The 25,381-nt window shown below is 34.7% G+C and overlaps 2 protein-coding genes across 2 annotated transcripts; both read right to left on the bottom strand.

Annotated features, from left to right (window-relative positions):
• Nucleotides 1-4,141: 4,141 nt before the first annotated feature.
• On the bottom strand, nt 4,142-10,052 carry LOC114286222 (calcium/calmodulin-regulated receptor-like kinase 2). The gene is made up of 8 exons (XM_082897940.1): nt 9,680-10,052; nt 6,749-7,119; nt 6,280-6,433; nt 5,722-5,848; nt 5,345-5,430; nt 5,195-5,266; nt 4,865-5,068; nt 4,142-4,775 (listed from the first exon to the last, which is right to left on the bottom strand). Exons 2-8 carry the CDS (start codon nt 7,066-7,068, stop codon nt 4,479-4,481), a joined length of 1,260 nt encoding a protein of 419 aa, XP_082754066.1. The 5' UTR covers nt 7,069-7,119; nt 9,680-10,052; the 3' UTR covers nt 4,142-4,478.
• A 1,524-nt stretch (nt 10,053-11,576) lies between these two features.
• On the bottom strand, nt 11,577-13,596 carry LOC114286221 (uncharacterized). The gene is made up of 5 exons (XM_028229345.2): nt 13,424-13,596; nt 13,244-13,305; nt 13,028-13,157; nt 12,520-12,578; nt 11,577-12,176 (listed from the first exon to the last, which is right to left on the bottom strand). Exons 1-5 carry the CDS (start codon nt 13,521-13,523, stop codon nt 11,868-11,870), a joined length of 660 nt encoding a protein of 219 aa, XP_028085146.1. The 5' UTR covers nt 13,524-13,596; the 3' UTR covers nt 11,577-11,867.
• Between the last annotated feature and the right edge of the window lie 11,785 nt (nt 13,597-25,381).

Below are 25,381 nucleotides of genomic sequence, written 5' to 3'. Positions count from 1 at the left end.
AAACATCTTATGTAAAATTGCTTTGTGTTATATATTTAAAAAATATTATACAAATTAGTATTATATATTATGCAATTAGCCAATCTGTTAGTGTTATATATTATACAAATTAGTGATAATTAATTAGAATATTTTTCAATTAGTTAATCCATCAAAAACCTTTCAAATTATAATTTGTCAATCCGTTAATCTACTAACCCACCATTTAATTTGTAATTTTACTCCTGAACTGCCGAAACTGCACCGTGCAGCCTCCTAATCATACCTAAATGGAAGAAAATATTGAGTCAAATCAGTGGATTAAACTTTTCACATTGAGAAACCAAAAAATTATGGTGGTGTTTGGGTAGGCTTTTTTTTTTTTTACTACAAAATAAATATTTTACAAAATCAAAAAAAAATAAATTCAAACAAAATATCACATCAAATCTTATAATCATTTCACTTTTTCTCTCACAAACATCACATCTAATCACAAATAAATCCAACTATCTTCCCAAACATAAAAAAAAATTTCTTCAATAATATCTTACAACTAAAAAAACTCACTTCTCAAACACCCACATAGGTTCCGTTTGTCAAGAGCTAAACGGGGCTTTTTTGGCTATTTTAGCCACAAAAGACAAAATAGGCTATTTTAGCCACAAAAAACAAAACATCACATCCAACCCATAATCATTACATTCTTCTCTCACAAAAAAAGTCAAAAAAGCCAAAAAGCCAAAAAGCCCTTCCCAAACCAAACTTTTTAGCTCAGGCTAAAATAGCCAAAAAAACCAAAAAGCCAAAAAGCCAACCCACTTCCCAAACGGAGGCATAATAATACTAGCCATTTGTAAATGTATGTATACACCATCCGTTCTAAAATGTTAATGTATTATTTCATTTTTTATGATCTCAAAATATTAGTTTCTTTTCAAAATTCAAGAACTACAATAACAAATTTCCTATTTTGTCCTCCTTTTAAATTTATTAATAATACTAAAAGTACAATCATGACAATTTATATTTCTCAAAAAATATACCACTAAAGGATAATTTTAAAAAATTAATATTTTTAAAGTGTTATAATTGTATTATCAAAAACGTTAAATTCTCAAAAAATGACTATTATTTTGAGACTGAGAGGGTATTAGTTTTTGTTAAGCCACAAAATTTATGTCCCTAACTAGAAGGGTGCGATTGGGTTTGAGATGAAGGACTATTTTAGGAAGGTGATTAAAATCAACTTTTAATTCATTTTAGGTTATATTATCTCTTACATTTTTTACAATTTTTTTTTTGAAAAAAACAAAAAAAAATTACTTTTAACTATATTTCCAAAACAACTCTAATTATTTGGGTGATAATATATATAGTTAGTAAGATAAAATTTTAAATTTAAGTGAACTAAGTGTTAAAGTGTGAGTTCAAATTACTATTTGTGTATGAGTTTATAACTTACCACTACATGATTAAATAATTTTATTGTATAGTAACATTCAAAGGTGACTTCTGAAATTTTGACTCCACTAAAACCTAACTTTAGTTATCCTATGCAATTAGGCTCCTAAATCTTCCCATTATTGGGGGTGTTTGGTGCAGCTTTTTTAAGCCAACTTATGGCTTCTGGCTTTTAAAAAGTTATTTTGGACTGTTTGGTTAAACTTATTTCAAACAGCTTCTGATTCTAACAACTTATTTTAAGTCAAAAAAGCTGATTCTGAGAAGCTGCTCACCCCTTGCTTCTGATTATCAGCTTCTGCTGTGGACATGTTAATTCACGATTATACTCTTAGATTTTTTTATTTTTTATTTTTTTAAAAATAGAAAAAGACTCAAATGGACTATTAAATATTATTATTATTTTTTATGAAAAATGTAGACAAATAGTGAATAATAAAAAATAAAAATTAATTGAAAAAGCTACTTCACAACTTATTTAACAAACACTACTCAGCAACTTAAATCTATAATCCAACAGCTATACCAAACAGATTAACCGCTTCTGATTAAAGTCATAATTTATAATCTGTTAAGCTATAATCTATAATCTGTTTTAACAGCTACACCAAACACCACCATTATGTCCCAAAACACCCAGTACTGTAAGTTTCGAGATTTTATATGTCAAAAATTTTACATTATTTAATAATTACGAATATTTTAAAATAAAAAACAAAAAGATAAAAATTTTAAGAATACATATCAATTGCATAATCAAACACTATGCCTGTGTTTAGCAAGTGGGTTTGCAGGCTTTTTTAGCTTTTTTAGTCACAAAAAACAAAATAGACTATTTTAGCCATAACAAACAAAACATCACATCCAACCCATAATCATTGCATTTTTCTCTCACAAAAAATTCAAAAAAATTAAAAAGCCAAAAAGCCCTTCCCAAACCAAGCTTTTAAGCCCAGACTAAAAAATTCAAAAAGAGCCAAAAAGCCAAAAAGTCAACCCACTTCCCAAACGGAGGCATAAGGGGTTGTTTGGGATATTATAAATAAGTGTACTTTTTGACTTTTTGTGAAATATGGATTGAGTTTAAAGTGATGTAGTAGAGAGGTGATGTGACTTAAATGAGATGATATGACTTAAATAGAATAGTGACTTTTTAACTTTTTGACTTTTTTTTAATATGCCAAACCTAGCCTAATTACGGAACCAACCCAATACAAAATATGTTGTTTGAATAATATTATATATATTAATTGGTGTACTAACTAGTCTATCAATTGATGATATGTCATAATTTAAAAAAAATTTAGAATTTATAATATGATTAATGAGTGAAATTAATAATAATATCATAATTAATATTAATATATTAATTAATACACTAATTGATATATAGTACCGATTTTATTTTGTAATTGATTCATGAGTCACTAAAAAGTGCAGAAATAATTGGGAATGAAAGATTCCTTTGGTGGGGAAGATGTAAATGGACAATGAATGCATTTTAAAAGAAGAGTAGGTGGAACATTCATTGCATGATTTGAGAGAATTTACATGAAGTAATTACTAGCCTGAAAGAGAAAGGGGTTGTTTTTTTTCGGACCTCTTGGTTGGACTGACTTCCAAGTCCACAGCTGTGCCAATAAAATTTATTTGAATAATACTATATGTATTAATTAATATATACATTAGTGTATTAACAGATCAGATGATGCGATATCATTTGGATGATTTTGAATTTTTGTAACTTATATAATAAATATAGTCAATAATAATATTATAATACTAGTTAGTACGCTAGTATGTATACTAATTAGTGTATGTAGCACCACTAAATTTATTTCATCAATAGCATTACACATCAATTATTATATTAATTAGTATATCAATACATGTTATAATAATGTAAATTTTAAATTGTAAACCTCACTCCTTATACAAATTATAAAGACTCAAAATTAATAAAACTATTTTATATCATCCATCAATATACTAATTAATATACCAATCAGTCCATATTATTTTTATTCCTATCTTGTAGCAGACAAAATTGCAATATATAATGTCCACTTGCCAAATTCCTTACCAACAATAGCCTCACTGCAAAAGTAGAACAATCACTGATTACTAGTTTTTATCCCAATTTTGAAGGTTGTACACCGCCAAACCTAGTTTTTTTTTTTTTTCTCCTCTAGATGTGTTTTGAAAACTCGATTTCAGATTTAAAGTTAAAGTCATATTTTGGAATTGTTTTTAAAGAACCAAGCCCACACCCCCCTAGAGTTTAGACACAGCTTGTGCATATGAAATATTGAGATCTGGCAGGGGATGATAACAGGAAAAAAAAATGGCAGGTAAATCATAATGAAGAAATACTGAAAAGCAGAGGTAGGATGTGGGGTAATGAAAGCAATTCGAATTCTTTAGCATATTTCTTGCTCAAATGGGTACTCAACACTGATCACTAGCACAGGAAGAAAAATCATTCATAGTCAACAATTATTTCATTCCACATAATTTATGGCAATGTTTGAACACTACCGTGCATCCGAGGACAGAAACAGGTCCACCATCCAGGGCGAGGTAGATAAGATAAAGATCACTCATCGAACAACAGTATCTTTTATAGTTCCAAAAAAAAAAAACACTGTATCTTTTGTGGTAATTACATTGGCTAGTAGAAAATGAAAGAATTCAATGATTTCAAGGAACAAGAACCACGAGTAACATGTTTTAACAATTGAATCTGTTTCACATATGTCCCTCTTAGTACTGATATGTTGGCCCTAAACAAAGGGCGTTTTTAAATAAAACAAAAGCTTTCATCTTTCTTGTTTATCAAAATTTATGACCCTTCTTGAATCAGGCTCAGGATGACTGACTGCTATAGGACTCGTATGATATCCAAAACACTTGCTTTGAAGAAGCAGATCATGATTCATTCCTCTATATTTCAATTTCATGTGTTCTATGCTATCACAGGTATTACTTGAGCATAAATAAGGGGAAAGGATGGTTAGGTGAGGTTAGAAACAGAGTCATTCAGTTATCTTCTCTTTTACGCTGCTCATTTTACTCAACTCCATTTGTTGAAGCTCTATCCAGTTTACCACACCTGAAATATCTTCTCCAGCAAAAGACGTAGTACCTTCTTTGTGCCTCTGTTTTATCTTCAAAATGGCCTGTGAAACTTCTCCAATTGAAGGCCGCTTTCTGGGTGTTTTGTGCAAGCATTTGTGAGCAACGGCAGCTAGGCTCCTCGCTTCTACAATGTTACACTCTCCAATAAGTCGCTTGTCAAGAATTTCATCTACGCCATCTGGACTCATAGAAGCCTTTAAGAACAAAATATAATACAACTTCTCAATAGAAAACTCAACATTCATAGAAGGATGAACTCTGCAGTGAAGAGCAAAGAACTCACGAGATTGACATATTCCATTAAGTTTTGTTGCGGGTGGATGGCTGTAATGAGTTCAAAGAGGATAATACCGAAACTGTAGATGTCACTCTTCATTGTGAACTTGTTTGTGGATATGTATGTAGGGTCTATGTAACCATATGTCCCTTTAAGGCCTGAGTTGCGGCCTTCAAATTCCTCTTCCTTTGACAGTCCAAAATCAGCAACCTATTGAAAATTATGGCAATAAATTTTATTTTATTTTTGATCTTACAACCAAATATGAAATGGTTTATTAATTTCAGAAAAATAAAAGAACAAAAAGAATAAAAAAACATCATGCACCAGCCTTACCTTCGCCCTCATTGATCTGTCTAGCAATATGTTCGCTGACTTCAAATCCCTATGTATGACAGGTGGGACTGCCTGTTCCAGGAATTGTCAAATGAAAAAACTAACGATAATTTTTTACGAAGTAAAAAGTTATAAGAACACCAGACATACCCCATCATGAAGATACTCAATTCCATGTGATATATCAAGAGCAATTTGAAGACGTTCTTCCCAACTCAATACCCGTTCCTCTTGACCTAAGAAAATGTCCAATGAGATGATCTATCATTTGATTTGATATAAGGGAAAATATAGAGATAGTGCATTTCTAGATCATCAGAGATGGCATGACAACTTAATCTAACTATAACTCAGTAATGTTGGTTTTGAGCTTATACCCAATGCATTTGCATAATAGTAGTAGAAGATTTGTTCAACAGATCACTAAGCAGCATGACAATAAACTCCTACCTACTCTATGCCTATGTGAAACGAAACCTCAAACAGAACTGTAAGTCTAATGCTAACTTAGTGGACTGAAAACTCACTATATAGAAGCCTTGTCAGGCTTCCGTTGCTCATGAACTCATAAATTAACATGTGTTGGCCTTTATCTACGCAGTATCCAACCAAATTCACTAGATTCCGGTGATGCAGCCTACCTAGTAGAGATACCTGCGAAAAGACCGGGACACAACAATTTAAGTCAAGTAGTACTAGTAAGCATCAAGTAGCCATTTCTAAACTTATCAGATAGCAACTACAAATCTGATAAAATCATGAGAATAAATCATGGATACCCAAACGAAGGTAAAAACATCACCTATTGAATCCTTAATTATGAATTCATTTTGTCTTTTCCAAATTTGAAGGGCATTCTAGAAAAATAATCATTCATGGACATAGTTTTAACTACCTTTGGAAACGAAACTCAATGTGTTTATGATCAAATATTCATCCATGTTCAGAAAATAATGCATCATTTCTGGATGATACGAAACGTGTTCAACTAGTAATATATATATATATATATATATGAAGGGATCTACAAGTAAAGAGCTATCAGCTTTGCTTGCTTGCAAACATGATGTTAATTCAGTTCTTACCTCTGTTTGGAACTCCTTTTCCCCCTGTTTTGAATTGGAAGCAAGAACCTTCACAGCAACCACCCCACCTATAGCCATTGTGGCTTTATACACTGGACCAAAAGATCCCTGTCCCAAAATAGTTGTGAAGTTTTGTGTAGCTTTCTGAATGTCCCTGGGAACACACAACATAAGGGATTAGATCTAATGAAGAATTATTGTTATGTTTTCCTTCGGTTGAGTGACGATAGCTGGTTCTGCTTCTAATGCAGATGTGATTTTCTTTAGTTAAATACGAAAATGTCTTTTAGCTTTTGTTAGCCTGGGATAAGAGAAGTTATGCCAAACCTATTGAAAGATGAGAGTGGCGAGGTAGGAATAGAACATTTGAGATGACATACCCTAATCTAATCAAAGTTTTTTTTTCCTCTTAAATTATGTAAGTCTGCTATACCCTCCAAAAAGATTGGAGGTGTCGGAGATGACATACTTGTAAGAGTATCTTGGTATGCCAGACGCTGAAGCAAACCGATCTTTACTTTGGGGGCTCCACCAAGAGTGCTGAGAACTTTTGGAAAGGTAATTTGATCCCTTACCAGAATTTGATGGAGACACACTCGAGTCAATGCTTGTAACTTCGCCATTCATGTGTATCGGAAGAGTTGTTGTGCAGCGTTCATTTGCACATCGCCGAAGATGAGCACGTTTTTTGTACCATCGTAGGCCGAAAAACACGAGAGATGCTATAAAAATGCCAAGAGCCAGACCAACAGAGATGCCAACAATAACCAAATTACCTCTATGAGCCATTCTCAGGCCTCTTTTGAGAATTAGGCAAAAAGAACATCTTGGAGGCAAATGCTGCAGGGTCATTGAATTCACAAAATGAGCATAGAAGTTAAAATATAATAGTAGTAATAGTAATAACAATAATCTTTACAAAGGAATGATGAATAAGAAAACTCTAAGTAAGCAGTGCTTTTCCTGGTATATGAATAAAAAATACTATATTTTCCCTACACACATATGACAATATTTGACAAATAAAAGAAATACTAGCAGTAGTACTCATAGTTATCGAGGGTAGACATTATCTGATAATGAAGAACAACTTATTCAGCACAGAAATGATAATAACACACTAGTTTCGTTTGGTAGAGTTGTGGGAAAGTAATTATAGATTATGGCTTAACAGATTATACATTATAGCTTTGAATAAAACCTGTTAACCTATTTGGTGTAGCTATGAGATTATAGATTTAATCAGCAGAATAGTATTTGGTTGAATAAGCTATAAAATAGTTTTTTGCTGTGTAATGTCTTTTTTGCCCTTATAAGATATAAAAATTGTTAAATTTTCATTTTCTTCAGTTTTAATTTTTTAAAAAATAAATTATTTCATTAATAAAAGTTAATATAATTAGTATCAATTAATATAAAAATTGATACATTTCATTACAACAATTGTTATTTCTATTTTTTCTATTTCATTTAATAGAAGTTATTTCATTTTGTTTTCACTAATATCAATTAGAACAAATTTTTTTTTTTTTATTACAATACCAAAGAAGTTATTTAATTGAAATAAATTTATATCAATTAATATTCATGTATTTTGTTTCATTTACATCAATAATTTTTTTTCATTACAATTAATAAAATAAATTTTCTTGTTTTTTTAATTTATTAATTCATTACAAAATATACCAATTAATTTTTTTTTTCCTTCTCTTCTCTCCTCTTTCATCCGTACGCCGTCGGTGGTCTACAACCCTAGCCACCGCCGCAATCTAGAACAACAGAGACAAAGCGCCGTCGATCGTCACCGTTCACCTACCTAAACAACGTCGGAGATGGGAACTGGTTCGTGAGAAACACAGAGAGAGAGAGAGAGAGACGACGACAGTAGATCGTGACGACGGCGACTCTAGTTCAGATCGCGATGCGTAGGGTTTTGTCTTGAGATTGCGATGACGACAACTCTGGTTCAAATCGCGATGGCTCTAGAGAACAAACACACACATCACAGAGAGAGAGAGAGCACAATGCCGGAAATCACCTCCAGACGCTGGAAATTGCCTATCACTCTTTGAGAGGAGTGAATAGTGTTTTCATTGTTGTTTATATATTGGGCATTTGGTAATATTTGAGATTGATGAGGGGCATTTAAGTCATTTTGCCTCTCAATTCTAGCTTTCCGCTTAAGCTGATTCAGAAAAGCACCTCCTCCCCTACTCAAAGAATAATCACCTTTTTGACTTAATTTAAGCTAAAAGCTGATCACTTAAGCTACACCAAATGCACAAAAACTACTTAATTTAAGCTAAAAGCTGAAATAAACTGAATTTAAACTCTACCAAACGGAGCCACTGTCTTGGATGACTTCAAGATGTAATTATGACGATGAGGATGGACATGGTTTACTATCATAAAATTTTCTGCAAACAGCTTCAACTGTTGTTTGTGATACTGATGATATAAAGTTGGCATAACCCACCAGAAGTGGGATAGAAAATTCCTTTTTGAAGGAAACCACCCAAATCCCATAGAGTAGAAGAAAATTCAAGTGCAACTTGATTTAGGGTTTGTATAGAATTCAAAAGTTCCTTGTGTGAAAGCATTAATACAGAACCATAGGGCTTGTTTAGCAGAGGGTGTTTGCTTCCTTTCTGTTTCATAGTTTTGTCAACACACGGAGAACTAAAGAATGTTAAGTCTATCAAATTGTACTTGAAGAGCCATTGAAAAGCAATTTCATACATTTGTCAATGACTTTATCAATTACTTAAAAAGAACTCTTGTTTTGTTTCCAATTTCAAATGAAGAAAGAGGGTGATGCATAAACTCATGTTCAAGTATTCTCTAGTCTAATACGTACCTGTCTTTCTCTCTGCTGTTAAAATTGTGAAATTACACCTATCGCAAAATTCTCAACAACAAAACCCCATTCAAACGGAGAAAGAAATCTTTAATCACTTTTTACTTATTCTCAATTTGATTTGATTTGATTCATTTCATTTTGGTACAGACCCTTGATAGACTAGAAAATTTTCAATTCCATCAAAAAGCAAGGCAATTCATCATTAGGTTGCCCACATCAAAACCAATGAAGTGATCAACATAGCAACCAATCAGATCAAACAGGCATGAACCGAGACTAATACTCATCTATCTCTCAATAGGATTAAAAGGGGCCTCCTTAAAACTCCATAATGACAAGACACATAAAATCCAAAACCAACAAAAGAGCAGATCAAGCAAAAAAATTCTTCAAAACCAACAAGCAGGTATGGGACGTTCGTGATCAGCAATTAAACCAAATAGAGTAAACATAAAAACTAAAACAAGAAACGAACACACGTAATCAAAAGAAAATTCTAAAAACCAAGAGAGACCCATAAATTTGGATCAAAAGCCGTACCTCATGAGCTCTGCAACCAAGACTTGAAGGAGTAAATTAAAATTTGGCGCATATCAGAGTTGTTTTTGAAGGAAGAAACAGTATAGAGAGAAAGAAGACTGGAAAGAAAAAGGCCCCTAGTGGAAAGTTGACGTTAGAAACAGTATAGAGAGAAAGAAGGAAGGGAATTGAAGGAGGCTTTTCCTTTAATAGAAAGAGAAAAATCACAGTGGATTTTTGGTGGGATTGGAGAGAGAGAGAGAGGTACGTATAAGAATGGGAATGAATGTAAGAATGAGGATTTGGTAGGGCCGCCCAAGAGAGAAAGCAGAGAGAGAGAGAGAGAGCGCTCCATTGGCTAAACCGGCCGGGCATGCACTGGGTCAAAATGTGCGGAGATTTGGACGTATCGGCTTTTTGTTTTGTTTTTGTTGTTTGGTTGATATTTCAATGTTTTTTTTTTTTTTTTTTTGGGACAATCCCAACAATTGCACAACTCGGTTGCCAATTTAGAAGTAATATATATATTATAAGACCATCTTTAATGTTGTATTTGTTTTTTCATTAAGGTGTTATTTAGGAATATGTTATTTTAATAATTTTTATTATTTTTTTGATTAAAATATAAGGTAAAAAAATTAATATATTTAGAATAATTTTTTAGTTTTTTTACGAAAAGATGTACAAAAAGTAGATCTTTGACTTTTTTGTATAAGTTATAAGTTTTTTGATTTTTTAGTAACTTTTTGACTAAAACAAACACTTGCCAAACGAGACCTAAATTTGAGTAAAAACTTCATCTAATATCACACGCTCCAACAGAAGATTTTAAACTGTCATCAAAACACAGGTCGACCAGGCAGATGTTCGGCCAGTGTAATTTTTTCACAAATTTTTACAAACCGGTGGTCATTCAGGGGACAACCGACCGAACATCCGGCTGGTCTTCCCATGGTAAAAATGACCTGTAGCTCAAACGGTTATAAACAGTGATTTGATAAAAGACACATCTATTTTCAATTTGATAAAAAACTTGAGAAATCCTAGATTTGATGCTTATTTAGTGACAACCCAGCTGCTTGGGTTGCATTCCTCTACCAAGGGCTGCAAAAGGCTAATAAGAAGTTCAAATATTGTGGGTGTTTGGAAAATTACTATTTTAATAGGTTATTTTAATTTTTAGCTATTTTAGTAGGTTAAAATTTTTGTGTTTGATAAGATGATTGGATTTTTTTGTAGTTAGATGTGATATTTATGAGAGAAAAAGTTAAATGATTATAAGTTTGATGTGAGTATATGTTGTGCCTTGTTTTTTTTTTTTTCAATTTCCACCTCACTAGTGGTGGATTTAGAGCTCTAAATCATTACTGTTTAGTCTATTTTATCTTTTTGTATTATTTTAGCCAAAAAAAAAGCTAAAAAACCTTCTTCCCAAACATTCCAAAAGTAAAATTTTTATATATCTCTAGAGAAAAAATGATAATAATAGGGAAAGGGAAAGGGATGGGCATGGGTTAATGGGCTGCCTCAAAGTTGGATTGGGTTTCTGGTTTGGGTTCAAATATATGGGCCAACTCAATTTAATAGCATAGGCCAATTCTTTTGGCCAGTAGAAGTGGGTGCTTTGATTTTCCAAATTGTTCAACAATTTGTTGGACAACCTTATTAAGATTGAAATTTTAGCCCGGCCCAAATGGGTCGAGTTTCCCGATTTACTGACGGTTCGGGGCGGGTGGGTTGACATAGCTTCACCCCCACTCCAAAGACGCCGTTGCTATACAAGAAGCTATGAAGTAGCATATGATGTTCTATCAACCAAGTTTGACATGAATTAATTAATTTTAGGATTCCACAAACTTTGCCATGTAATTCATTTTCTTACACTGAAGGAAATCATTTTCAATCCAAACAAAAAAGATGCTCACATCACAACTTAACTTGAAGTAAAGGCATATACATATGACTGCACAAAACTAGCTTAACTTCAAGTAAAAGACTTATGAAGCCATGAAGGCATACACTTAATATACAACACTAAACTTGTTTCTTTCTATCACTGTGCCTGTCTTTATGACCCATCAAAAAACAAAACAATATATATTTGTTAATTTGTTTAAACTATAAATACTGTTAGGAGACTTCACTTTTACAAGGGGGGGCAAAATTGTGAGCCTAAACCTAACTGGCTATGAACCATATTGATCTTAATCTAATCATTAGGCTTGTCATTGTTGATTGGTGGCTTGCGCCGCGGATTATCCATTCCACCATAGTCCTTACTCGTCATGTTCACAACTTCAACATCTGCCTCAAGAAATCCTTGTGATTCATCTTTTTGATCTTGTGAGACTTGTTTATTATTAGGCCTTGAAGAGCTGTTCAAAGTGCCACTAGTGGAAACTGCCTTGGAATCTTGAAATTGGTGTGGCTTGGTACTTGCAAACTGGACTGGCTCCTTCTCTGTGATTCCCAAGCTTGCTGGTTTCAATGTGTTTGGCTCAAACATTGGGTTATTGTTCTGTGATTAAAAAATATACACAATCTTATTAATACAGTCAAATACAAGTGGGGTGAGCCATAAACAACACTGATAGTTTTCTCTTTCACAACAACAATACAGTTATTGCTATCGGTTGTGATTTCCTGACCATGTATCATTCAAGCTTTTTGATCAGCAAAAACCTTAATTTTTTGTGTATTTTTTGCACCATGCAGCATTCAATTGTTCGACTGGTGAAAAAAATCATTTATGTCCCTAGATACTCGACAAAAATCTTGGTTTTGCCTTTTTTTTTTTTAAGTGTTTCCTTGGATTATCAAAACCCTTCTTGACATTTAATCTGAGAGAGAGAGAGAGAGACCTGAACATTTAAGTGATCTTGTAATCTTCCAGTTCTCATTGAAGCAATTGTATCCGTTCCTGCATCCAAACAACAAAATATGAAACTAAATCACAAACTACCCAACCTTTCCCACAACTGACATCTTTTAACTTGGTTCCAAAACAACTATAGCATGGTAAGTTTCACAAATTAAACTTAGTATTTAAATGCAACTAACCAAACCTTAGCATTGTTGTAACAGAAATATATAGATCTTTTGCATACATAAGTTTTGATATTTCACATATGTATTCATATATTTTCAAAACAAAAGGGGATCTCAAGAACATGTGCCCCTTTCTCAATCAGTTATTCTTAGGAGGGTGGTGTCTTGGCACATGGTAATCAGCACTGAAAGCTACAAAACTACCCTCATTGAACTTCTTGGGGAGACTACTTTTATAACTAAGTACTACACATTTTACATTCAATTCATGATTTCCTTCAAGCTCATAACATTTTCTGGCATAATGGGTTGCACTTGCACCTGAAATCTTTGATGCTTCTCCATTCACTTCTTTCTCAATCTCTTTCCTTGGCACTTCACCCGCCATCATTTTTCTTCCTCCAAGCTTCATTTTCCTAGCATTACCATTCGAAACATCGCCAAGTAGTTCCTGGTTACATGCATATTTTTGCATTAGATTGTCAAAATAAAAAATATATGAACATACAAATAACAATAACAAAATAAACAGCATACCTTTTGGACAGTGAAAACATTTTCCCCTGTCAAAATTAGTCTATTTCCATGCATTTCACTACCTGCAGAAAGAATGAAAAAAAAAAAAAAAAGAGTTATTTTCTTTTCACTAAAGAGGGGGAAAAGGGCAAAAAAGAAAACGGAAAAAAAAGGAACTTAATGGAGTAGGGAACTATGTACCTTCATGAGCATAAATAGAAGAGTCCCTTAGGGCATGCAAAGCATAAAGAAGGCAGAGTAGTAAACTTGCAAACCTAGTAGGTACCATTTTTGAGTTCATTTTTTTCCTCTGGTATATTTATTGTTCAAGAAAGGGAAGAGAAGAACATGGAACACAATCTGGTTTTTATAGAGTTCAAACCCAACTCAAAGCTAGGGTTTCTACACCTGGCCTATTAAAATATGAGTCCTGGGTATATGCAAGACTTGGGGAAACTAAATACAAATAAATAAATATATGAATTTTAAAGGACAGAAAGAAAAAATAATGGTCTTCATGTCAAATGTTTGAATGGGATTTCATCAATTGAACTTAACTAAAAAGTATTGCATAAACAGAGCATTTTTTTGGTAAATTTAATATGAAAGCCTTATCAGTCCCTTCCACAACTTGAGTCCCTTCTAAAACTTGATGGCTACAATATAAATAAAAGCAATTTTGACGATAATGTTCAGTAAGACTAGTGTGAACTTTCTATTCAAGTTTTAAAATAATGTACACTTTTTATTGAACTAATTTTCATGTAGAATGTATAATCATTTTAGATTTTTTAAAATGTGTTCTAAAAACACACATTAGCAAATTTTTAAACTCACGAGGGTGTTTAAGATTTTGGTCCGACTAATTCTTTAGTTACATGTAGTCTTTATCTCCACATCTGCTAGCCTAGGCATGGAGCTTAATTGCATATTGCAGTTGTATTTATTTAACAAGAGTTGTTCATCACCTTAATATATTTATGTAATGAAATCAGATGGAGTGACAAAACAAACATGCAAGTCCAAGATAGAGACACAATCATCCCAAAGGGCTGAGTCAGAGATTTGGTGCACAACTTGAAGAAGAAGAGAAAAATCAACCCTTGGATACCCTTTGAGGATAAAGTTAATTATGCCCTTTGTTTTTCAAAATATGACAGTGGAATCTTTCATATTTTAAAAAATATATATAATTTAGTATTACTATGTAGGATTTGGTTCTGAATCCTTTGAGCAGCTATATGGGTAGGTCCTGACACCTGCCAAACTAAAAATAGAATTGACCAAAGAGAGTCTCTCTACCAATAGTTTCTGATTTGTTTACAAGATCAAATCAAATTAATCTACACAGTGACAGTTCAAAAGTGAATTAAAACTGGTTGCTGCCACAAGAATCCTTCATGCAATTGTAGCATATATTTATAAAACAACCCAATTGAATTAATTATATATTTTGAAAAAAAATAATAATCCAAGGAAGGGCAAGAAGGTGATATCAACCCGGGTTTTAATGAGCTAGTTGACACTATGGTCTGATAAATTTTTATCTACCGTATGTAGACTATTGTATTTATATCAAGAATAGTATTATAAACTAAGAAATTTAATACAGAATGATGCGGTAAATTTTGATTTTATTAATTTAAAATAATAGATTTATTCAATTAACTTATTTTTTCAAGAATGTCATTACCATATCATTCACATCAATAATTCTATACAAAAAAAAATTGAAAGAATATTGTTTTGCTTATAACATTGCTTGATATTAAAGGGTTGGTGGGTGATAAGCAAGGAGGTTCCCGAACAGGCACGAGCATGAAATGAAGAGCTTAAGGGACACTGGCAAGTGATTATTGCATAGAATTACTAAACTTGGCAATTTTTTTAACATTTTTTAATATATTAAAATTTTAAATTTTTTTAGAAAAAGTTAAAGATTAGTGTTAGGAGTTTAGGACACGCGGTTGTGTCCTCCAACATGATGATGCTTGTGCTTGCCTCTTGAGAATATATATATGTATATAATTGTGAGGTGTAATATGTCGGTTTATTGTTGATATTATGCTCGTTAATTTATTGGCTTCAACTTCTCTTCATTTGGAAGAGAAAACTAGACCATGCTATTAAGTTTTTGTAAATGATATGTTTGGTTGATTTTTTTTCAATCTTTATGTATAAATTATTCATAAAAAAAATCAAATTATTTCAATAATTGTATTTGTTTTTTTTTTTTTAAAAAAATCAATGATCTATTATCAAAAAATTTATTAGTCATAATTTTAATTTTTTTATAAATAATTTACACATAAAGATCTAAAATACATTTTTTATATTAACAATCACGAATTTTATACTAATATTCATTTGTGAAAAAAATACAATTGTCACTAATTCAGCAACGGTTATATGAATTTGTGTCAAAATATATATATATTTTTTAATTTTTTTGACAAATCTAGCATAAAAGGATCTAAAAAGTTTTAAAAAGAAAAAAACAACTAAAGATAACCCCCAAAAAGCAAATTATTTTTAACCGAATTTTTTTTTAATTGTTTTATTTTAATCCGTCCAATAGAGCAGAACTTAAAATGTAAAGCTAAAAAAAATTTTAACGTAAAAAGCTGCTAAAAAAAATCAATTCCATACCCATCGATTACAGCCGACCGACCCTGAAATTTGCTACATTGGTAGTGTAGCGGACCTTAGGACACGGCGAAATATGGAGTTCAATAAGGTTGTGTTTGTTTGAGCGGATTAGATAAGAGGGGATTGTAATTTATTGGATTATTAGTTTTGGAATACATTATTCCTGAACTATTTGATTGGACTGGATTTGTATCCTATGTTTGTTTAGTTATGGGATTAAAGGTTTAGATTGGATTATTTTTAATGAATCTAATGTTTGGTTGGACGAATTGATAAATGGTCAAAAGACTGTTTTACCCTTGTAATTTATAATTTTTATTTAATATATAATTTTAAATTTGTAATCTATAATTTATAATTTAACAACACTAAATTTTTTTAATTTATAAGGTCATAATTTATAATTTATTATTTTTAATTAAATTAAATTTATAATTTATATTTTTTATTTAATACATAGTTTTAAATTAACAACACTAAAAAAATAATTTTATTTAACATATAAATTAAATTTTTTAAAAAATTTAATTTATAAGGCCATAATTTTTAATTTATTATTTTTAAATTTAATTTATAATTTATATTTTTTATTTAATATATAATTTTAAATTAACAACACTAAAAAAATCATTTATAAATGTTCAAAAGAATATTTTACCCTTTTCTAATTGTTTATTAAGTAATGGCATGAGGGTAAAATGAACATTTCACACATTAGTCCTATGTGATACCAATCCTATGGAAATAATCTCACATCTCCCCCTACGACACAATAATCCCTTATATGAGGGACTAATATTAATAATGCGGAGAGACTATTAATCCGAAGTAAAAAAAATTGAATCAAACAATAGATTATTAGTCTGAATGGACTAATTATCCAATCTCATAGAATAATTCCTCAAACCAAACACACCGGAGGCAGAGGTGAAGGTTTTTTTTTATGTCGTTTGGAAAATGGAGATTTTCAAATTTACGAGGATAAACACTTACGTAGGTGTCATGTATGGATTGGCATTGAAAAAACCGTCCTTGTGGGAATTTGGTGTTCAATTTTGAAAGAAACTGAAAATATGTTTTGGATTTCAACATCATCATCACATGTGTATGTATGCCACTACCATTACACTGTTGTCACGATATATATATTGATTACATGATCATATTTTTAATCAAGAAGCTATTTGACAATTCAAGAAATGATTCCATTTTGATAGCATATTTTGGTTCTGCTTTTCTCGTCCTTTACGAATTTCAATGAGAAATATGGTCTGAACTAGCATGAAGTTTGTATAATGGATTTGGAGACAAATATTAGTAGGAAAGAAATTGAAGAAAAATAAAATTGAAATAAACTATATAAATCTAAGCTATTCCAAGCATAGCACAAGAGTTTTGTAGATATATAATCACCCACCTTCAAACTAATGAAAGGGACTCATTTCTCATGAATGACTGATTATCAAAGTTTATAGAGTTAAACATTTGGTCGGTGAATTGTTACTCACCCAAATCAATTTTAATCAATTTTCTTAACAACAATGCTTATATTCAGAATTTGTACCCAATAACTTGTTGGAATAATTTTTTGTGTAAAAAATAAAAACCGAAACAAAGTAAATAAATTATTTACAGGAAGTTCTTGTACCGAAAAGTTAAAACAACAAAATCACCGGGAAATTCGAACCATGGTTTTGAAAACCGGACCGGACCGGTCGATTCAACCTGTTGAACCGTCGACTGGTCAGGATTTTGGTCCGGATATACCCTCTAAACCGTTCGAAGCTAAAAACCGGCCTATTTAGGGAGAATCGAGAAAATCGGCGTTTGAATCGGCCGACCTGAAGTTGGTTCACCGGGTCGATGAAATTGAAAATTTTGTTTTTTTATTTTATTTATTTCTTCTAACTTTTTTTTTTATTCTTTCTTTCTTTTATTTCATTCTTTCTTATTTTATACATAAGAATATAAGAAAATTATAATTAGAAAATCTATTTCAAAGGTCTACTCTTCTGAGAAATCTCATTAAGAATTTGAAATTATTGTGAAAGTCTCTACCTATTTATAAGGAAAAAAAAAATTATTTCAAAAAAACTCAAGAAATCCATGTGAGATTCAATCAAATATATTGGAGGAAATATTGAAATTTTGATATCCATCCAAAATTTTTGATCTTCTTTCAATCAAATTAATTGAATTAAAATCATATGGAGGGAATATTGAATATTTGATTTCCTCTTCCAAATTTAAAATTAATAATATATTTTAAAATATATTATTATATTTTTCAGTAAAAAAAATATTAGGAGAAATATTTAAGATAATTTAATATTTTTATTTTTTTAATTTATAATTTTATTGCTTATTTTTTTATTTAAATATAATTTTAATATATTTATTACATTACGGTTCGATTCCAATTCAACCCGAAGGTTGAACCGGTGACTCGTTCACCCGATCCCCTTTTTTGGTTTGCTCACCGGTCCGATTTTTAAAACATTGGTTAGAACAGCAAAATCACAATCAAGTTGAGCGTATGACACTCTATCCTTAAGACAAATTCGCCATCGCACAAGTGCTCATGGATTATTGGTTTCTATCTCCCAGGATACAATGATCACTCACACAGATTATAGTAGTACTACAAATAATTTGTTCTGGTGAACCACAACCTGAGTTCTGAAACTCTGTTAAAACTCTAAGAACTAATATGAAAAATAAATGCAACGCAGAAGGAAAACAGGAAAGGAAAAATGGGATGAATTAAATCTGTGGGGAAGTATTTTGAGAATAACAACATGTGGCAAAGGTGACGTCAAAGTGTTAGCCAAGGTGCCACGTGGCTTGATCATGCTACCTAGGTGATATCGGCTAGGCCAAGGTTATCTGCGGAGATGTTAGAATCCGAGATAAGCAGATAAGGGACCAGAGTCCTAAAACAGGGGAGGATCTTAGTTTGGATAAGGATAAGGCTCAAGGAGAGTTTATCGCTATCTAGATGAAGGTCTAGGATGAGCATTGAGCCTGAGTCCGAGTCCATTGAAGTGAGGCTTCTAATGGGATCAAGTCACTGCTGGTTATAAAAGAAAGACACCCTCGTGGGTCTGAAGTAAGTTCTTTCTAGTGAGTTTAAGCACTATTTGCTATCTGTGAGAGATGTTGTTTACTGACTTGATCGTCGGAGTGCCCCTAGGTGGACGAACCACCGCCAGATTCTCATCTTCTTGTGCAGGTTGTTAGGCTTTATCTATTATGTCGGTGTTCTCCAGCTGAGTTTCTCCGTTTTTGGTTTTGTGGTCAAAAATCAACACCCATAATTTGGCGCCGTCTGTGGGAACTTAAGGAGAATAGATAGCCAATGACGGACATGAAGAACAGATTGGGGATGACATTAATGAAGAAGCACAGGATCCGAATCTTAGGGAGAAGGACGTTGGCAAAGAGGGGAATTCCCCGAAAAAAGTTGGCTGAAATGAGTACTACAACGAAAGCAACCTGAAGGTATGGAATGTAGATGCCTAAGAAGGGACGGCGAGACGAAAGGAATAGCGAACAAGTTGGTAGACCTACAGTCGGTTGTCAACTTCATTATGTAAAACAATGTGATGCAACCACCGTTCTCGTTGTAGGACACGCCGGTACCAGCAGCCAAGACAGATGCCCAAAAAGGGGGCCAGAAAACAATCCTCCCAGTCCCGCAGCATGGCAAGGAAAATGAGCGCTCACATCAGCCTTCACGGGATGTCGGGCAAGCAGAGCCAACAAAAGGCGAGTCACAGAAGGCACCATCAACCAAAGGGACCTATGCCAAGGAACCTTGGCATATCCAGGGGAAAGGCCTTTGCTTTGATATAGTGAATGAAGAGAATTCGAAGAGGACGCACAATGACGCCAGTAGCAGCGCGCCAAAAAGGCTGAAATCTATTGATAGTCGAGCTCCCGGTCGAACGAAAGAGGATCTGAGAGACTACCGCCAGAGGAAACGACTTAACGCCAAGGTCATGTTCTCGGTCAAGCCAAGAATGTCGTTCTCAGTGGATTTGGATAGGTTTGAGGCCCCAAAGAGATTCCACATTCCAAGGTTCAGGATTTATGATGGTAACAGGAGAGAGCAGTTGCTATGCACGGTGTTCCTGTCGTCCTTTGGGGAGATCGCGTCAGATTGGTTTCATAAGTTGCTGAAAGGAACTGTGAAGAGTTGGAAAGGCCTGGCCGATATGTTTGTGGCCAGATTTGTTACAAACAAGTTACAGCCACTAGGGGTAGACTCCCTGCTAGCTTTGAACATTAACGAGAGCAAAAGCCTCAAGGCTTATGCCAAACGGTATTATGAGGTGTTCAACTGAATATCGACATGTAACCAGGAGCTGGCAGTCGTATCTTTAAAAAACGGCCTGGAGGATGAATGTCCACTTCGAAAATCACTTCCAAAAACTTTACCAAAAAGTATGGAAAAGCTCATAGCACGGATCGAGAAGTATGCCAGAGTAGAAGAGGACACACCAGGAATGAAGACACCAAAATAGGAGAAGAAAAACGGCTCGCTGAAGCAAGGCGGAGGTAATACAGGTTTTAATAGGTAGGAAATAGGGTTGAGGGCTACACAGGCAGTCACCACTATATTCAGAATTCCGATCTACAAAGTTCTCGAAAAAATCAGGAACCAACCGTACTACAGAGCGCTAGAAAAGATCCCTGGTGAGTTTATAGGAAGGAGCCTTGGGAAGTATTGTGCTTACCTAACGAAGATGGGCACTTGACTCAAGGATGTAGGGCTCTGAAGACACACTTGGAGGATCTACTCAGACAGGGTCACCTAAGAAACCTAGTAGATGACGCCAGAACAAGGGAAGAACAAACAAGGCTACCCCAGGCACCACCTCCACCACCACCACTACAACAAGCACATGGACCTTGGGTGATTAATGTGATTCACTCAAAGGTCAATGAGAATGATGTACGTGGGGAAACTTAGAGAGTAAGGCACCTACAACATGTGTACCAGGTCCAGCAAAAGAAGCCTAGAACAAATGAGTACTAGGGGCCAGTGGTTTTTTTTACTAAGGTAGACCTGGATATGGTGCAACATCCACACAACGATGCCCTAGTGATAATGCTAAAGATTCGAGAGTGCTAGGTGAGGCGCATACTGGTTGATTAAGACAGTTCTTGTGACATCATGTATGTTAGATGTTACAAGGAGCTTGGTCTTCACCTAGATGACCTGGAATAATCCAACAACCCGATGGTTGGATTCAACGGAACGCTGATGTGGCCTCTAGAAACCACGAATTTGGAGGTGCAGATAGACACCAAGAAGGTAAGCACAGAGTTTACAGTAATTGATACCCCCTCCCCTTATAATGTTATTTTGAGAAGACCATGGTTGTACGCAATGAAGGATGTTCCCTCAACGTTGCACCAGCTATTGCGGTTCCCAACGGAGCATGGAATTAAGGAGGTCAGAGGGGATCCGGTGCAGGAAAAAAATTGCTCCATGGCAGCAATGAAGTCTACCTACAATGGGCGGGAAACAGAGACAATTGAAATTGAAGACAAGGATATGGAGGTCCTAGATGATGTCGGCAAAGAACCAGTCGATAAGAGCGAAAAGGCTTTGAAGAAGATTCTGGTCCAGGAAGATGATGAAGAGTGCTTCTTCATTTTCGGCTCAGGCTTAGCTGAGGAGGAGGAAGAGAAAAGGGAGTTGGAAGCTTTCTTGCGAGCGAACATAGAAGTGTTTGCCTGGACACCTTATGAGATGCCAGGCATCGACCCCGAGGTCACTTGCCATAGGCTCAATGTAGACAGGTCGCCTAAACCTGTCATCCAGCGGGCAAGGAGACCGACATTAGTACATGTGGAAGCAGTTAAGGAGGAAGTGGACAAGTTATTGGAAGCTAAGGCCATTCGGGAGGTGAACTACCCAATCTGACTATCTAACACAGTAGTTGTGAAAAAGAAAAACGGTAAGTGGAGGGTCTACGTGGACTTCACCAGCCTAAATAAGACTTGCCCCAAAGACAGTTTCCCACTGCCTAAGATTAATCAGTTAGTAGATACCACTTCAGGGCATGGGAAGATGAGTTTCTTAGACGCATATAGAGGCTACCATCAGATCAATGTATGCCCTAGATGAAGAGAAGATGGCATTTATCACCCCGAAAGGACTCTATTGTTACAAAGTAATGTCTTTCAGGTTAAACAATGCGAGAGCAACCTACAAGCGGTTAGTAACCAAGATGTTTAAGCATCTGATTAATGACATAGTCGTGAAGACCAAGAAACCTGGGAACCATCTAACCGATTTGAAGGTAGTTTTTGATATCCTAAGAACATATTGGCTCCGACTCAATGCTTCGAAATGTGCATTTGGAGTCGAGCCTGGTAAGTTCTTGGGATACTTGGTCACCAGAAGGGGCATTGAGACAAATCCATATCAAACCAAGGCCATCATTGATTTAAAGAGTCCAACATTGGCCAAGCAGGTCCAAATTTTGATCGGTAAGGCAGCAGCCCTGAATAGATTTATCAGTCAAAGTTCTGATAAATGTAAACCATTTTTTCAATTGTTGAAGAAGGCCACAGATTTCTTATGGACAGAAGAGTGCAAAATTGCCTTGGTCAACTTGAAAAGGTACCTGACAATAGCTCCAATTCTGTTAAATCCAATGCCTGGAGAAGAGTTGTTTCTACACTTGGCAGTTTTAGACCAAACGGTGAGTGAAGTGGTAATCTGAGAAGAGGAGAGAGAACAAAAGGCAGTATACTATGTGAGTAAAACCCTAACAAGTGCAGAAACCAGGTACCTACCCTTGGAGAAGTTAACACTAGCCCTGGTGATGACGTCCAAAAAGTTGAATCACTACTTCCAAGCCCACAAGATTATGGTGTTAACTAAGCATTCCTTAAAGTCCCTATTGCAGCATGGAGATCTGACAGGCAGAATAGCTAGATGCAGCATGGAGATCTGACTTGGAATTCAGGCCTAGAATAGTAATCAAGGGCTAGGTTTTGGCCAACTTTGTGGTCGAGTTCACTCCTGGCTCAATCCCAAGGCGAGCTTTGGTGAGCTGCGACTTAGGATATCCGAGAGAGCAGGAAGAAACTCAACTAGGGCCAAAGAACCCCACACCAGCAGCGCAAAAGATGGAAGAGAAACCAAAACCCTGCGACATCTACATTGATGATTCATTCCGCCTGTTTGTTTATGGAAGTTCAAACCATCAAGGAGCGGGGCAAGAGTGGTTCTGGTATCGCTAGAGAAGCAAATGATAGAGCAATCAATCTGTTTGGGATTCAAGGCCTCAAACAATGAAGCAGAATACGAGACACTGATTTCTGGACTAAGGCTAACAGCAGCAATGGAAACCGATGAGGTGGTGGTCTTCTGTGACTCCCAGCTTATTGTAAATCAAGCCACATGCGAGTATGCAGCCTGAAATGAAAGGATAATACCCTATGTCAAAGAAGTTGTCAGGCTGCTAGCACTGTTCCAAGATTGTCGACCATAGTAGGTTAGCCGAGATGATAATAGCCATGCCGACGCCTTGGCAAACCTGACTAGTCCAATAAAGTTAAGGGAACCAAGGATAATTATGGTTGATTATCTGACATGACCAAATGTAGAGCCTATGATAACAGAGTACGAAGCAATGCGTGTGGAAATGGGTCCCAACTGGATAGACACTGTAGTTGTGTTCCTCAGAGAGGGCAGACTGCCAGACGACCGAAAAGAGGCACACAAAACCAGGTTGAAGTCGGTCAAGTTCTGCCTATCAACATAAGGCCATTTGTACAGAAGATCCTTCGCTGGACCTCTACTTTGGTGTGTGCACCCCTCTCAGGAAGATGACTTTTTATATGAAATCCATGAAGGAGTTTGTGGAAACCATGCAGGGGGCAAGTCACTTGCCCATAGAGCCATATCCCAGGGATATTGGCGACCATATATGCAAAAAGATGCTGAAGCTTATGTTAGAAAGTGTGAGAAGTGTCAAAGATTTGCAACTTTTATACATCAACTAGTAGCAGATCTGAACCCAGTGTCCAGCCTTTGGTCATTTGCTTAGTGAGGCATGAACCTAGTGGGACCACTGCCCTAGGCAACTGGACAGAAAAAGTTATTGCTAGTAACCATAGACTACTTTACAAAGTGGGTAGAGACTGAACCTCTTGAGAAGATTTGAGATATTAATGTAAAGAACTTCATTTGGAAGAACATAATAACCAGGTTCGGGATTCCAAGGGCCAATACAGTAGACAATGACACTCAATTTGACAGTAAACTAATTAAAAACTTTTATGCAAAGTACAAGATTAGAGAACTATTACTCTACTCTTAGTTTCCTTCAGAGTAATGGCCAGGCAGAAACGTCTAACAAGAATATTTTGGATGAGATTAAGAAAAGTCTGGAAACAACTAAGGGAAAATGGGTAGAAGAATTGCCCAATGTGCTATGGGCATATCAAACTGCACTGAGAAGATCAACTGGGGAGTCACTTTTTGCCATTGCATATGGCACTGAAGTAGTCATTCCACTTGAGGTCGATATCCCTGGAATCAAAACTAAGGAAGTGGAGAATAGAACCAATGAGGCATTCTTAGCCCGAGATCTGGATCTATTGGAAGAAAGAAGGGAGAGAGCAGCAATTCGGTTGGGAGCATACCAGCAACAGCTTGCTAGGGCTTACAACAAGAAGGTCAACCCAAGAGAGTTCAAGGTAGGAGACCTCGTTCAGAGGAAAGTTGTCGGCAATAAGAAGGATCTTAGGGAGGGCAAACTTGGCCCAAACCGGGAGAGGCCATATAGAATCATCTCGATTATTGGCAATGGGGCATATCGGCTTGAAGACACTAATGACAAAGAGTTGCCAAAACCCTAGAACATTTGCAATCTGAAGTTTTTTTATCATTAGTTTTTGTTTTTTGAGATTTATGTCATGATTTTATTAGCCGAAGTTTTAATAAAGTGCTAGTTTGATTTTGTTTTTATGAATTTGAAATTTGCGCGATAGGACTGAATAGTCTTATGATGATGTTTCCGATTGAAACATGACGAATAACTTAGACATATTATATGGTAGAGTTGAATTATACTTGTCATATGATAGAGTTGAACTAAGTTGGCGATGTTTCCAAATGAAACATGTCGAATAACTTAGACTTATCATATAGTAGAGTTGAATTATACTTGCCATACGATAGAGTTGAACTAAGTTAGCGATGTTTCCAAATGAAACGTGACGAGTAACTTAGACTTATTATATGGTAAAGTTGAATTATACTTACTATATGATAGAGTTGAACTAAGTTGGCGATGTTTCCGAATGAAACATGATGTGTAACTTAGACTTGCCACGACGGCAAAGTTGAACTAAATTTGATCTAGTTAGATTAACAAAGAAACCTCGGTAGAAAACCTCAACTAATCTTTGTTTGAATCAAACCTCGATAAGAATTGGAGTTGCATGCTTAATGTGAACATAAGTGGTACTTAAGTTCCCATT

This window comes from Camellia sinensis, chromosome 1, assembly GCF_055761805.1.
Source record: "Camellia sinensis isolate YWXY chromosome 1, ASM5576180v1, whole genome shotgun sequence".
Taxonomy (NCBI): Eukaryota; Viridiplantae; Streptophyta; class Magnoliopsida; order Ericales; family Theaceae; genus Camellia; species Camellia sinensis.
This window is presented reverse-complemented; position numbering and strand designations above follow the sequence as displayed.